This window comes from Phoenix dactylifera, chromosome 11 (genome assembly GCF_051530095.1).
Source record: "Phoenix dactylifera cultivar Ajwa chromosome 11, Ajwa_hap1_PhDact_Kaust_v1.1, whole genome shotgun sequence".
Classification (NCBI taxonomy): domain Eukaryota; kingdom Viridiplantae; phylum Streptophyta; class Magnoliopsida; order Arecales; family Arecaceae; genus Phoenix; species Phoenix dactylifera.
Genome location: NC_143200.1, coordinates 27,668,994 through 27,684,423, shown reverse-complemented (window position 1 = coordinate 27,684,423; position 15,430 = coordinate 27,668,994). Strand labels below are relative to the sequence as shown.

Genomic DNA, 15,430 nt, shown 5'->3' with positions numbered 1-15,430 from the left:
CATATTACCCATTCTCCGTTCTCTCATCTTCTTTTTGAAATGGTTTGCGATGCTGTTTGGCGCGGAGCCTTCGTTTCTCCCCATTGTTGGGTATGAGCTCCATTTGCTGTGTGCCGCCGCTTTTTGACAAATGGATTGACAGGAAATTGCTTATCTAATTTGCAAGGTTAAGTAATCTACTAGCTTTGTCCGCTTCTTTGTAAATATGTGAAACCTCAAAAAATAGTGGTGATCGCAATAATCTTTAGCAATCCTGTAAAAGATGATGAAACCTACCCTCAACATGGGACCAATCAGAAAGTCTTGTGATAGCGGTCACTAGTTAGACCTCTCACCCTTTCAGTTTATGAATATTTTGCATGCTAATTTTTATGGATATATTTATACAATATTTACGTAGTGTTGAGGGAAAAAGTGGATCACCTAGAGCACGTGCACCGAAATTCGGCGGCGAGCGTAACAACGGCAAGCATGCTCTCGACAGTCACAACCTCAACATGCCCGACCACAGCGTACCCGACCTTAGCATGCTCGACCACCGCGCATCCGACCTCAATGCGCCCGACCTCAGCGCGCCCGATCTCAGTGCGCTCGACCTCGGCATGAACGACCACAGCGCTCACGACCTTGGCAGTCACGACCTCGAAAAGCCTGTCCTCGGAAAGCATGGTCTCGGCTAAGTTAAGCTTGATTGATCTCAAGGCCAAGAAAGACCCAGTCAAAGGAGGAAACCGACCCCCACTCCACCAAAAATCAAGCCCTACGTATCCGAGATCAAATCCCGCAATCTCCGCCTCAATGGCTATCAGCGCTTGAATACACACGATCTCAACCGATCGCTAGCTAGCTCGAAATCTCGGGCCGTTTACAGTAATTCATTGAATCGCACAATCACACCCGACAGCAGGTAACAGCTGCACCCCCTCCTATAAGAAGGGGGGAAAAGCTCTAGGGGGGATCTCCTTCCTCTCCTCCGGCCCAAGAAAACATATCTCCATTCTTTCCCTCCATTAAAAAGCCCCTCTCTGACTTAAGCATCGGAGGTCCTTCGTCGGAACCCCCGGCCAAAGGCTTTTTGCAGGTCTGCCCAAGACAGTCGCCCGCCACCGTGCCCGCAACCGGAGCTCCTCCTTCTCGGTCCGCGGTCACCCCCGGATCCAATTTCCAGCAACACGTAGTATATCTAGTTTTTAAAAAAATATTAAATTTCATCTTATTTCTAAAAGAGCTTAAGCTTAATTATATTTTTGATGTAAAATCCATGGATTAAAAATAACTTCATGGAATAATGAAATTGAATTACATAAGTAAATTATTTACTCAACCGGTGGTGTCACATCCATAGCGTAGATTAAGCTATAAATATTGTGTCCTACCATCCTATGGAACTTGCACTAATAATCCTATTAAAATATTTAAAAAAAAAGAAAAAAAATAATTTTATTTCTCAGTTCTATCACATCCGATGCATTTCAGAGGTTATATATATTCATGTACATACTCTATATAAGAAAAATAATATAAGCTGATATAAGAGCACATTAATAAAAAAAATATTATGGTTGATACAAATTGTTATATGATCTCCAAAATCACTCTAACAAAATCATGCTGACAAAAGAAAATAATATAAGATGATATAGGATACGCTAATAAATAAAAATATTATAGATGATGCAGGTTGTTGCATGATCCCTAAAATTATATTAACATCCCCTCTCAAACTCAAGATGGTATTCTAGGTGCCAATTTGAGTTTAAAAACTAAATCACAAATGTACCTAGAAACTAATGTACTATATGAAGAGCTGAAGTAGCAGCTTAGAAGCTGACGTGATAGACTAGGAGTAGATAGAGCAGTGCAGAGGTTGACATAGTGGTAGATCAAGAGCTGATATAGCAACACAAAGCCTGATGTGGCAGAACATGAGCTGATGTAGCAGATTTAGAGTTGACATAATAACTCAAAAGCCAATATGGCAGACTGATATGTTAAGGTAATGCGACAATATAGAATTTGATATAACGGAACAGAAGCTGACATGGCAGCTTAGAAACTGATGTAGCAAATCAGGAAGCTAACCCAATAAACTGATATGTTTGGCAATGTTGATATAGCTAACTGACGCAATAGACTGATACGTCCATTGACATGACTGACTAACATAATAAATTGGTGTGTCTGTTGATGTGTGTGACTGACGTGATAGACTAATGTGTTTGCACATGTGGTTGATTAACTTACCTATATTGTAGCGAGAAGATGCATAAAAGATGGTAGTTGCAGTGAGGACAAAGCTCGGAGAGAAAGCAATCGAAGGTCGACGATCCTTATAGATGGAGGCATAATGAAAAAGGAGCAAGAGACCTCAAATTAAATGGTGAAGGAGCCGAAGGCATCAAATAAAATCGGAGATGGAGAGAAAGGGGTCGAGCGATAGTGAGGAGAGACGACCGAAGATCTGAAACTGAGAAAAAAAATTGTGAAGAGGAGCTGCATATCCATTAGAAAATGACGGATCTTCAGATCTTAATCTACCAAAAATAGAGGATATGCATATCTACAAACGAATATAGGATCTTCGAACGTTGATTCACTAGTAAAGAGAGGGTCTACAGGGAAACATAAGATTTGCAAATCTACCAAAAAATAGAGAATCTTTGGATGTTAATTCACTACAAAACAGAGATCGATAAATCGGCAATAAGGGATCTTCAAAGTTTTTAGATATGACAACGACGACCATAGCAAAGGCGGAAGAGATGACAGCAGATTAGGTAATTGGTGGCTCTGATACTATGTTGAAATATTTATAAAAAAAGAAAAATAAGATAAAAAGAGGAAAAAATGATTTTATTTCTTTGTTCTACCACATCCAGTATATTTCAGGGGTTATATATATTTATGTACGAATTCTATATAAAAAAAATAATATACGATGATATAAAATCATGCTAATAAAAAAATATATTATGAATGATATAGGTTGTTATGTAATTTCTAAAATTATTCTAACGAGAGCATGCTAATAAAGAAAAATAATATAAATTGATATTAGATCAACTTAATAAATAATTTCTAAAATTATGCCAACAAATCCAATAGCAATTTTGTAAGCAGGAGGAGGCTTGCTTGGTGAACTTGAGAAAGACAAAAAAAAATTGGGAAACACCTCGGATGGTAGCAAAAACAAGAGGCACGGAGTCCATGAATATAAGGTTTTAGAATTTCAGCACCATGCTGAACTTGGCATGCAAGCAGCCATTGCAAACTCCGTCGCGTTCACGGCTGCCAGTCTCATGCGGGGGTGACGGAGAGAGGTGGAAGAATAAACCCGGCGTGCATTCTATTTTACTTATTCGGACCGTTATCCGGGATTATCGGGTCGCCCCGCGGGACCCACTACCCAAAACGTCCTTCTCCTCCATTCACTGCATCCACCCGTCGCCAGCACAGCATCAGAAAACAGCTGGCTATCCCGCCCGTTGAGGCCAACCGTTTATAAGCCCCTCTTTTGCCTCATCCCTCCTCTTACGCCTCCGCCTTCCAAAGCCGACGAGAGAGAGAGAGAGAGGCACGGAGGAAGAAGAAGGTAATTGGGGGATTAGGGTTGGGGGTGTACCTTTTTGCCTCTTCCTCTCGTCTCTCTCTCCTATCAATCTCCATGGACAACTGGTCCGATCTTCATCTCATTTAGCAATCCGATCCGTTCTCCATCTAATTGTTTTTTTCTTAATCGGCGCGGTATATATGGCTTCTAACGCCCGATCGGACCAAGCCGAAGAGCTGATCTTGGGAACCGCCGAGCTGTCGTTTGCCAACCGCGGATGCTGCTGCTTCTGGGTGCCCTGGTCCGGCTCCAAGTCCTGGGAACGGATAGCGCCGGCGGGGGACCGGGCCGAGGAGGCAGTGGCCACCAAGGGGCGATGGTGGTGGACGACGGGATGGAAGGCATTGACGAAGGTGAAAGAGTGGTCCGAGATTTTGGCCGGCCCACGCTGGAAGACCTTCATCCGACGGGTCGGCCGCTACGCCCGCCGCGGCGGTAGCGGCGGCGGGATGCCGAGGAGCAGGTTCGGGTACGACCCTCTCAGCTACGCCCTCAACTTTGACGATGGAATGGACAGCGAAACCGACGAAGACGTCGTCCACCGGGGATTCTCTGTCCGGTACGTCGCCCCGCCGTCGTCGACCAAGTCGTCAATGGATCTCGGTGGGCGAGATGCGCCGCCGTTCTTTGTCGAACCCCCTGCAACCAGTTGACGTGTAGATTATTCATGGAGGATCATACGTTCGTTTTGTCGAGTGGTGATTTGTCTGTTCGTTTGTTTTTTGGGGAATTTTTTGAGAAAGAAATATAAAATTCCTATCCTTCATTTTCTTTCTTTTATGTTTATTTTCGTTTTTCGGTTTGGAATTGAAATTGTAATTCTTGGTAAGGAAAAGCATGTATAGGTAACGCTGGATATATAACGCTTACAGCTTTTTATTTTTTTCTGAGGACAATTCAGGAAGAGAGGTCTTTTTTTTGGTGAAAAATCTAGGATCTCAATAGAGAGAGAGAGTGTGTGTGTAATAATCTAGGATCTCAAAAAAAAAATAAAAAGTTGGTAAAAAAATATTTTTTAGATTTTTTAATTTTATATAAGTACTTAAAGATTTTTGTGCTGAATAATCAATATAGACTAACTACACACCTACATGAATCCTCAAAAAGAGCTACACAATCTAAATTCTAAGCTATAAACTTCTCATAAGATCAATGCGTTTCTGATAGGATGCTTGTGAAATGTTCAAAAGGCTATTCGCAAGAAGAGACATTTCTTGACCATTTTTTTTGGAAATTCTTCCACACTTGTTCAGAGTATGAGACATGAGATATTCCATTTTTAAATAGATAAAAGAGTTATTAATGATTGAAGATATATGCATAGCATGAAAAATAGCATAAATTCAGCTAAGAGGAACTTGAATCCAAGAAGGTAAATTACAAAAACCTTTATACGGAGAAAAAAATTAAATTTCAATATTGTCATAAAATTGTAAACGTAGAGAAGTTATCCATCAAAAGAATAAGAAGAGACTATTTAGCTCTGCCTGAAAGTTTCAGATTCTTAGACAATGGCCATTAATTGACATTGTAAAACAACAACATATTGCTGCAACAAAAGATATTGCAATTCCCTCTGTTGCAATTACGTTGGCATTGCACTAGATGATTGAAACACCACACAGGATGCGTAATTCATACTTCAACCATGTTCCAGAACCCATTAACTAACGTATGACAGATTATGGAATCTAAAACAACAGCCAGGCTCTTAGAATTTGCCTTTGTAAATGATGTGGCGAAATTTTGAACTAAACAAGAAAAGGGAAGGTTTTGGCACATCAGCAACTCCTAGAAAAAACTGATGGGACTATGAAGAGTGCCAGAATCTGATACAAATTTGCGAAGGTTTGCATTATAATGACAATCTGTCCTATTTTTCAACATCTTTATTGAAAGGGTGGGAACTGGAAGAGGAAAACGTAAGTTGACAACGTGGTAGCGTAATGGATTAAGAAGCACCAAATTCTCCAAAGAGTACATGAAACAATTGGAGAAACTTCTGACATTACTACAAATCAAAGTACAGATATAAGCATATAAGCACGTCTTTAACAGACCAACAATAAAATGCAGACTTACCAGAAGATAGATAACAAGAACTGTATCGTCGAGAGTATAGAAGTTGTTTGACATTACTCCATGCAAGATATATATATCAGCCAAATCATGAAGTCATGCTGTAAACATAAGATGGAGAGCTAGCTACACCTTAGAAAGCAGACATGTGAGACACACTTTGCCTGTTGAATATCCTGATAAATTAATTCAGTAGATTGTTCATAATCTCCATTCTTTAATTTTGAATTTATCAGGCTGAAGCCGAATATATTCTTAGATTTGTCTTGGAAGCTCTACAAAGTAAATCATTCAGCAAAGCAAACTTTAATGAAAGTAAAATATCAAGCAACATAATCTTGCACTTTATCTTGTTGGAGCGAACTATCAGTTTGGCCAGCAGTTACTGAAAGAATCAGACCAATTGGGCTGACCTGGACCAAAGTCGGCACGCCCAGACGGCTTTGGTCCAAATTAAAAAAAAAAAAAAAAAAAAAAAAAGCAGAAGAAAGGATCGAAACAGAGGATGCAATCGCGATCCTCTGCTTCCTTCCTCTTCTTAAGCCGATAAGCCATAGTAAACCATGGTTGTTGTGGATCGTGCACAACCACCACTGGGATCCAATGACCGTCGAGCTTATCCCTCTCAAACCTTCTATAAATCCCTCCTCTTTCCTCTGCTTGATCCACCATCCGGCTTCCTCTCTTCTTCTTCCTCGTCTCCAATGGCCGGCGTGCCACCTCGGTCGACCGCCGCCGCCCAAAACCCCCTTCCTCCCCTATTCCGCGTGCCATTTCCTCTCTTCTAGCTGGTCCGAAGTTTACCGCCTCCATCTCTCGCCGTTGAGTTCCCACCCTCGTCACCATCTCCTTGGGCCATCTTCTTGAGTCCACCTCCACCAAGGCAGCTAGGGGCGCCGCCCCTCTTCCTTACTTTCTCCTTTTTGGCCGAGCATGGTCGTTCCCTTCGTCCGTCGCCGCGTGCTCTCTGTTGTCGCCACCGCCTCCAGCTACCACCCGCCGGATCTCGACCACGGCAGCCATCATGAACCACCCTCTCATCCTTCCCCTGATTACCAAGAAAAGAAGAAAGAAGAAGAAAGAAAAAAAAAAAGGAGGAAGAAGAGGAGGAGGAGAGAGAGAAAACCTATCCCTCTCTTCCTTTCTTCTCTCTTCTCTCTTCTCCCTTCTTTCTTCTTTCTCTAATCTCCCCATTTCTCTCCCCAAAAGACCGAAACCCAGGCAAGAAAGGTCGGTTCGTCCTTTCTCCCCCCACTCGATTTGTAAATCTTAGACCGATTTACGCAACTAAGACTTGAGCAAAGTCTATTTCGAATTGTCTAGAGCTTTTTAATTTATATTTAATTTTTAAATAGTAAAAATTAAGTAATTTATTTTTTTAAATAGTTTTGATAGGTGCAACGGTTTGTCCAACCGAACCTAGCGATCTTTGGACGAACATAGATAAGTAACTTAGCACAAACCTTACTAATTTTTAAATTATTGATCAATTTAATTTATATAAACTATAAAAAAATATAAACTATATTAATATGATGGGCTTTGCAATGAGATTGAGTATATGATTATTTTTACTATTTATATTTTTCATAATATTGTCTCATGGATGAATGATTTTCAAATTATGAAAAAAGTATATTTTTCTATGAAGATGGTACATATAGGATCTAATTATAAATTATAAATTTTTATAAAAATAGCAAATTTATAGAAAATAATTTCATGATAGTTCTATTATTAAAGATTATTTATGGATTACGAACTCTATAAAGCTATTTAGTATTTTACTCATATATGATTTTAAAAAAATATAAAATATTTTTTGAGTTCTCAAATTGCTATGATCGCCTCTAGAAATAGAGGCCAATCGACATCCTAGAGCTAGCATCCAACGAAAACGACCCTCTACCAACGAGTTAAAGTTGATAACGAGTACAAATTATGATACTTTGTCGATTACGAAAATAACCCTGTCACGAATTATAGTGACTGTAGCGTGAAAAATCTATGAATACTATTTTAATTAAAAGTATGGATAAATAAATAATTATGAATATTTTAAATTGCACTTTCAATTTTATAAATTTGCATGGTTTGCGTATAAATGGTCGGTCTGGTATGGCACAATTTATTATTATAATTATATTTTATAATATGATTTTATTTTTTAAATAATATATGGGATCATGTAAAAAAAAATTATTCTCGATCGGGTTACTTCAAATCTCACGTGTTTTCTACAGTAACGTATGCTGAACAAAGAAACGAAGTTTGTTCTTTCCTCTTCGTTTCGCATCAGGTATTATATTCTATACACATATTGTCAAATATTCTTGGCGTACAACAATTGTAAGTGAGGGGGACGCTACTAATGGTGATCGGACTTCAGAGAAGACACTATGATAAGAAGTGGGAAAACACCACCATACTAATTGCGCCACCCCGGTGGAGGTAATAGCAGGGCAAGGTTATGACTTATGAGAAGCGACAAACCCCTGAGATCGACATGGTCATTTGCTCAATAATAACTTAAATGATGACAAGATTCAAAGGTCTTCTGAGCCTTCTTATTGTCTTTTCTACAAATTTCTCTCTTCTTCAAACTTCCTTGATGGAAAGCTTTAGTTTGTGCATTATCACATTATACTATAGTTGAATGTTTGGACTTTCGATGAAAGTTCCAAAAGAGGTTATTTTATATGATAGTATAGACACATACGGAAGCTTCAATATTTATACTACTCCACGTAGTTGCATTAGTGATGCAAATTTTGTTTTAACTTTAACAAATTGTTGCAATTCTAGTTCTTTTCATTTCTCACGGAGAATTCTAGCTAATATAATCGACTTTGGAGAGATGTAGTCCCAATCAACATAAATCTCATGACCAACTACGTTAAATACTCACTAATGACGTTCATGGATCAATGGAAATTAACAAGTTCAGAAGCAAATGATAGCGACAGATGTGCCATCCGAGTAAATAAATATGAGAATACATGACGTTATGATAGAGAGGCATCACCAGCATCCGCTCCCAGTGGACTCGGACAATATGCTATACTTGGCCTTTCCCTTTCTGCAAGCCGCGCAAAGATGGTAGACTGGGTGATGTGATGTTGGGGCGTAGCTGAGCAATTATCCGATAAGGAATACTCCTAGCAACATCATAATAGAAAATAATTTAGGAATGTCGATTTTTTATGTGCAGTGCTTCTAGGTTGTTTCTTTATCTTATCATTCTCATTATTTATTAGTATAACCCCGTCTCACACAAAACGTGCATGAGTGCAGCCAACAAAATTAAAGAAAAAATGAATGAAAAGAAGAAGGAACAGAAGCTTGATTCTCTAGAGCTTGTTTGGTTCGCAGAAATATGATTCCTGGAAAGAAGATTTATAGGAAAAGAATACCTATAAATGTACTTTTGGCATGTTTGGTTAAACATAGAAAAGTGACAGATTTTCAGAGTGCTTATGTTTGGTTGACCATCTACTTTTCTAGAAAAGTTACGTATAATTTCCATTATATCCTTAATAAAAATTAGATCTTTAATGTATCTTTAATGCTGAAGAAACTTTTTAGGAAAAAATAAAGATTGAGTGATTTCCGCCTTATGGGAAAATAACTTTCTAATATTTCTTTTTTCATGAAATATGAGAATCATATTCTCATAAAAATATAATTTTTTTATCTTTTTTTTCTGCGAACCAAACTAGCACTAAAAGAAATCTTCCAGTATAACGAGCCGCAAAGAATGCTTGCCCTTCAAAAAAAAATCTTCCAGCATAAAAATAAATCAGAATCGCCTGCACAAGAATAATTCTGTCCACCACAGACAGGGCACCCTGTTCCTCCCTCCTTCAAGAATGCGGATCAGGAGGCTACCTACAGTCCTGTAATGAGAAGGAATGGAAAGATTTACCATCACTTTTTCGAAAATTATAACAGCCTTTAGTTCAAGCAAACCAATAGTCCACATATGTATTATGACAGCCTTTAGTTTCACGTTGGTTCTTGTAAAAAAATGTTTCTTGACGACCGAGTGCTCTTCTGGGGACAGCAGGATGCGTGAGGAATGTGTAGGCTGCCTCTTTTTGCTCCACTCAAAAAGCAACTGTGCGAAGTTCCACCCCTTCTCCTACTCTCTTTTCGGCTTTACTGGCCACTTTGTCTACGTGAAATGCTTGCTTCTGAATGGCAGCAACCGGATCCTTTTACACTCTTCCTTGCTCGCCTAGAAGTGTGAGAAGACTTTTGCGCTCCCTCCACGGCAGAGAGAAAAAGAGGAGGGGATTGAAGAAAAAAATAAGAGGTGGTGAAGGGGGCCCTGAGTCTTTTTTTTTTTTTTTTGAGGAACTTTCTCTGGAGCCTTGAATCGTCTCTTTATGCCCTTCAATTTTATCAGCTATGGTGGGGGACTGATGGTGGCTTTCCTCCCTCGAATCTAAAGCCACCTTTGAGAAATAGCAAAGCAAAAAAAAAGGGTGGAGGTTCGGTAGGCTGCTTTCCTTTTCTCTCTTTTTTCATCTTTTTATACTGCATTCTGGTCTGGGTTTTGGTCTCTTCCTCTTTCGGTCGGTGAGGGTTTCGAGACTTCTTGGTGAGTTTTTTTGATGCTCTGGTTTTCTAATTGTAGCTTGTTGGAGGGTTGAGGAGTGAAAATTCAGAGGAAGTTTGAGGGGGTTTGGAGGATATTGTGGTAGGTTTTTGATTGGAGGGAGGAAGAAGATGGCCGGAGGTGGCGGAGGTGGCGGATTGGCGCCGCTGCCGAAGCAGGAGGAGTTGGTGCCCCACCCAGTGAAGGATCAGCTTCCCAACATTTCCTACTGCATCACCAGTCCTCCTCCATGGCGTGAGCCCAAAACCACCATTTCTCTCTCTCTCTCTCTCTTTTTCCCCGAATTTTTGCTATTTTATATTGTGTTTGCTGTATAAGAACTGATTGTTTCCTCTCTTTTTTTTAACTTTTATTTGTTTGAATTTAGTTTACTCGTTCGAGACCTGCTTGACTCTCTTTGTATCTTTAATATGCTTCTTGATTACTAATATGAAAATAAATGTTCGTATATGTGCCGCTTGTATCTAGTTGAAGTATTATTACTCTCTTATCTGGGTAGGTGCTCCTACTAGATTTGGTCTTTTGTTGCTAATTCAGTAGGATTTATTTTATGTTCTTCCTTTTTCTGCTTTTGAGGGTTTCATTACTTTGTTTTCCATCTGGTGTGGGTTTTTGGCTGTTAGCGTCACCTGTTTGGCTTAATGGCGAAATTTCGATGCAACATCAATGATTTTGTGGCTCTTCTAATGCAGCGGAGGCTATCCTTCTCGGTTTCCAGCACTACCTGGTTATGCTTGGCACCACTGTTATCATTCCTACTGCTCTTGTTCCTCAGATGGGTGGAGGAAATGTATGACTTAATTACACAAATATGCATGATCCATGAGGTTGATGGTTCGTTTAGCTTTTGTTTTCAAAAAAATTTGTACGTGAAACCACTTTTATTGCTTTAGGATGAGAAAGCTCAGGTGATCCAGACATTACTGTTTGTGGCCGGCTTAAACACTCTGTTACAGACCTTGTTTGGAACTCGTTTACCTGCTGTGATCGGAGGCTCATACAGCTTTGTTCTCCCTACCATCTCCATCATCCTAGCTGGCCGTTATAGTAACATCCCAGATCCTCATGAGGTTTCTGGCACACTCTACATTTTCTTTTATGGCAGTTTAATTCTTTTAGCTTGAAGTGTTTAATTCAGCATATAGTTGCCTTGCAGAAATTCCTACACATCATGCGGGGAACCCAAGGTGCCCTGATTGTTGCTTCAACTCTTCAGATCATATTGGGTTTCAGTGGGCTATGGCGCAATGTTGCAAGGTTGGTGAAAGATCTATGCTTCCGAGTACAACAGATGTGCTTAATTTGTGCTTATCTATTGTTTTTGAATATTCATATGACTACAGATTTCTAAGTCCACTCTCAGCTGTACCTCTTGTTGCTCTTGCCGGATTTGGGCTCTATGAGCTTGGTTTCCCTGGAGTAAGTTCCCTTTACTTTGTATCTTTGGGTAGAGTTAGCTTATGTAGATGCTCATAGAGGGCTGTGATTTTTTTTTTTGCTGATAGTCATGATTGTTGTACTAACTAATAAGGCAATGAAACTTTGTGTGGTCTTTGTTTTTTTTACCTGCTCCATCTTTGTTGTCTAATAGCTGATGAATTCTGTGATGGACACTCAGGTGGCAAAATGCATTGAAATTGGACTTCCACAATTATTAATACTGATAATATTTTCTCAGGTATTATACTGTGATGCATATCTTAATACATACCCCACCCCTTACTGTCACCAAAAGCCACTCAAACAATCAGCCACTGGCACTGCACCCATGCATGCGCGTGCATGTTTAGTGAAGTTTTGATTTAGCTAATCCTGACTTAATGAATGTTTCTGGAAATCATTTTATGCAGTACATGCCCCATGCTGTACATTCACAAAGACCTGTCTTTGACCGGTTCGCTGTCATATTCTCTGTTGCAATTGTTTGGCTTTATGCTTTCATACTCACGATGGGCGGGGCATATAGGAATGCAGCACCGAAAACTCAACAGCATTGTCGCACTGATCGTTCTGGACTTGTTGGTGCAGCTCCTTGGTAAAGCTTAACCCTTTTTTTTTTCCAAAATGTTTTAATTATGTTGTTCTGTCTCCTGCATGCATCTGTGCTCTGGAGAGTTGAAGCCCACTAATTCACCTTGAAGGGGTGGGTGTTGGCCAACTTGTCACTTTTTGGTGGTATTGATCACAGGGAGATAAGGGCCTTAAGTTACATCTCCTTGACAACCAACTGCATTCTGTAATATTTTTATTGTTGAAATACCATATGTACATCCACTCGAAAAAAGAATAACATATGTGCAGGATAAGAGTTCCATATCCTTTTCAATGGGGAGCACCAACATTTGATGCAGGTGAAGCTTTTGCAATGATGGCTGCTTCATTTGTCGCTCTTGTAGAGGTCTGCCTACATTTATGTTATTATATTCTTAAGGATCAGCTTGAGGTGCCTTTTTAGGCTGTTACTGCCTCCATTGCTAATTTAGCTAGTTTCATCAGCATGGCATGGTTTAGTGACAGTAAAATTTAGCTGACTGGAAATTTTACCTGTACATCTTTTGTCACATTGTAGTCAACTGGTACTTTTATTGCGGTTGCAAGGTATGCAAGTGCTACACCATTGCCCCCATCCATTCTCAGTCGTGGTGTTGGTTGGCAGGTAACAGAGTTTGATAGCTTTTCCTGCTTTATTCATGATTGCATGGTTTGACCCAGGTGATTGTTGAACGATTAACTATTGTTTCCATTACAGGGGATTGGTATCTTGTTGGATGGGCTGTTTGGAACAGCTAATGGCTCCACAGTATCTGTGTAAGGCTGATGAGAAACATGCATTTTATCTGGACATGATTTGGTTAGTGCATGCAGACATTAATTGCCTGTTCTGAAGATCTCATTATTTTTTCCTGGTACAGTGAAAATGCTGGTTTGCTAGCCTTGACACGTGTTGGCAGCAGAAGAGTTGTGCAAATTTCGGCAGGCTTCATGATATTCTTTTCCATTCTTGGTAGGTTGTCTGTTTCTGCTGACTTTATTGTCTGGAATATACATGAATGCTTGAATCATGGTCCAGGATGTGAACTAAGAGTGGAGCATAATTCATGGAGCGCAACTAAATGGCCAGAAGAGGATATAGTCGGTTATGATTAAATGTCATGGATTATGGTGACCGACAGGACATATATCTTGATGTGATCAACTTAATTGCATGGATTGTTTGCTGAACTTGAACTGGATAAGTTCTTTGATTAATTTCTGGATATAATTTTATGTGTAGAAACAGAATTAGAACTGTTACCCTGATATCCCTAAGTGCATTGCTAAGTCCTCTAATAATATAAAAGTATAATTTGATTCTCTGCCTTTAAGTTCTCTATGTATTCTGTTTGGATAATTGCTGCTTCTTAAAATTGACAAGTTAGCTTTTCATATGCTTTTCTCATGTCTGACAACTTGGAAATTTGACCTCTTACATCACTTACATGACTATACATGTCACTTCTTCAGAACTATGTGCATGTAATTCTTTTTTTGTTTTTCTGATGAAGCTGTGCATGTAAGTCTTAACTGGACTTTCGTAAGGTAGTCTGACAATTTTTAACCAAGAATTATTTTTGACTGTAAATTTTTGCCTTGGGTCAATGCAGGAAAATTTGGAGCGGTTTTTGCATCCATTCCAGGACCAATAATTGCAGCTTTATATTGCATTTTCTTTGCATATGTTGGTACGTACTGACACTTGAATAGCTGGTTCTCGTTCACCATGCTAGATCTATCGCAGTCTGATCTATGCGACCATCTCGTGTACCCTTAATTTATGTTGTCGTGTATAAACAGGTGCAGCTGGTCTCAGTTTCCTTCAATTCTGCAACCTCAACAGCTTCCGGACAAAATTTATCTTAGGTTTCTCTGTGTTTATGGGTTTGTCTGTTCCACAATATTTCAATGAGTACACGTCGGTTGCTAGCTATGGTCCGGTACACACTGGTGCAAGATGGGTATGTCCTCAATCTGCAATCATTATTTGAGCACCACTGAATTATCATTTTTGACAATCCTCATAGGAAATAAAAAATAAAAAAACAATGAATTATCATTTTTGACAATTTACTCAGAGCTAAATTGAAGTTCTACTATTTCCAGTTCAATGATATTGTCAACGTGATATTCTCTTCGGAAGCATTTGTTGCGGGCCTTGTGGCATATTTCTTGGACAACACCCTGCACAGGCATGACAGCGCAACCAGAAAGGACAGGGGCCGTCACTTCTGGGACAGATTCAGATCCTTCAATGCAGACAGCAGAAGTGAGGAATTTTATTCATTGCCATTCAACCTGCATAAATTCTTCCCATCCGTGTGAGCGTGCAGCTAGGCAGTATTGAACACCATAATGTCCTTGTAGGATTTTTTTTGTCGCAATGTTACAATGTTGGTTCTTGTTTTCTATTCCGACTCCTAAGGGTTTTTCTCTGTGTGTGTGTCTTGTGTGTTTATGTGCTTATTTTGTTTATTTGATAGGTAAAATACATTAAAAGTCCATAAAATTATTGCTGCCTGGATTTTGCAATTTATTTCGAAGTAGACAGAGATGCGTCAAAAAAAAAAGAAGTTAGGGCCTTGTTACTGTGGTCTCAAGTAGTGTCTGCATTTCCTTAACAGCTAGCTGTCTGTAATAGAAGCATCATGGAGCCGAAGTGCTCAGCTCCTTTGTTAGTTTTTGCCGGTCGGAGTTCCATTGGCATGGTCCATATTGTCCACGAGGATCCGACTTGCACCAGAAACATTTACATTCTGCGGCAGCATCCTAAGGAATTATCTAAGCTAGTTTTGCCAGAATAAAAGATTGAATTGCTCTGGTCCACGGGTAACCTCAGTCGTCTTTAGTTCTTTAATGCAAGCAAATGTATGCCTCTCAATTGGATGATCAAAAATACTTGAAGCATTTTCTTAACTTAACGCCTGCACGGTGTGGTAAAAGAATCCATCTGAGGGTGCTGTCGTGGGGATGTAGCCATCCTACTTAAGCTCAGCTTTCATCAATTGCATATTGCGCACCTATTCAGTGCATGGTATGGCACAAATTTCGACTTGGGTACTATATGGGAGATGTTATTCTATGGG

At 39.6% G+C, this 15,430-nt stretch overlaps 2 protein-coding genes across 5 annotated transcripts; both read left to right on the top strand.

The window, feature by feature from the left end:
• The first annotated feature begins 3,750 nt into the window (after positions 1-3,750).
• LOC103719038 (uncharacterized) lies at positions 3,751-4,263 on the top strand. The gene has a single exon (XM_088707928.2). It carries the CDS (start codon positions 3,751-3,753, stop codon positions 4,261-4,263), a length of 513 nt encoding a protein of 170 aa, XP_088564054.2.
• A 5,438-nt stretch (positions 4,264-9,701) lies between these two features.
• On the top strand, positions 9,702-14,880 carry LOC103719039 (nucleobase-ascorbate transporter 6-like). 4 transcript variants are annotated; one of them, XM_039127916.3, is made up of 15 exons: positions 9,709-10,187; positions 10,329-10,544; positions 11,003-11,100; positions 11,204-11,380; positions 11,467-11,567; positions 11,654-11,729; positions 11,929-11,988; positions 12,161-12,345; positions 12,612-12,708; positions 12,880-12,966; positions 13,060-13,118; positions 13,223-13,314; positions 13,955-14,032; positions 14,145-14,305; positions 14,451-14,880. In XM_039127916.3, the coding sequence occupies exons 2-15, from the start codon at positions 10,421-10,423 to the stop codon at positions 14,667-14,669; spliced, it is 1,614 nt and encodes a 537-aa protein (XP_038983844.2). In that variant the 5' UTR covers positions 9,709-10,187; positions 10,329-10,420; the 3' UTR covers positions 14,670-14,880. The 4 variants fall into 4 exon arrangements, with proteins under 4 accessions (XP_088563768.2, XP_038983844.2, XP_038983845.1 ...); XM_088707642.2 differs by lacking the exon at positions 10,329-10,544 and having other exon boundaries at positions 9,702-10,004; XM_039127917.3 differs by lacking the exon at positions 10,329-10,544.
• The last annotated feature ends 550 nt before the right edge of the window (positions 14,881-15,430 follow it).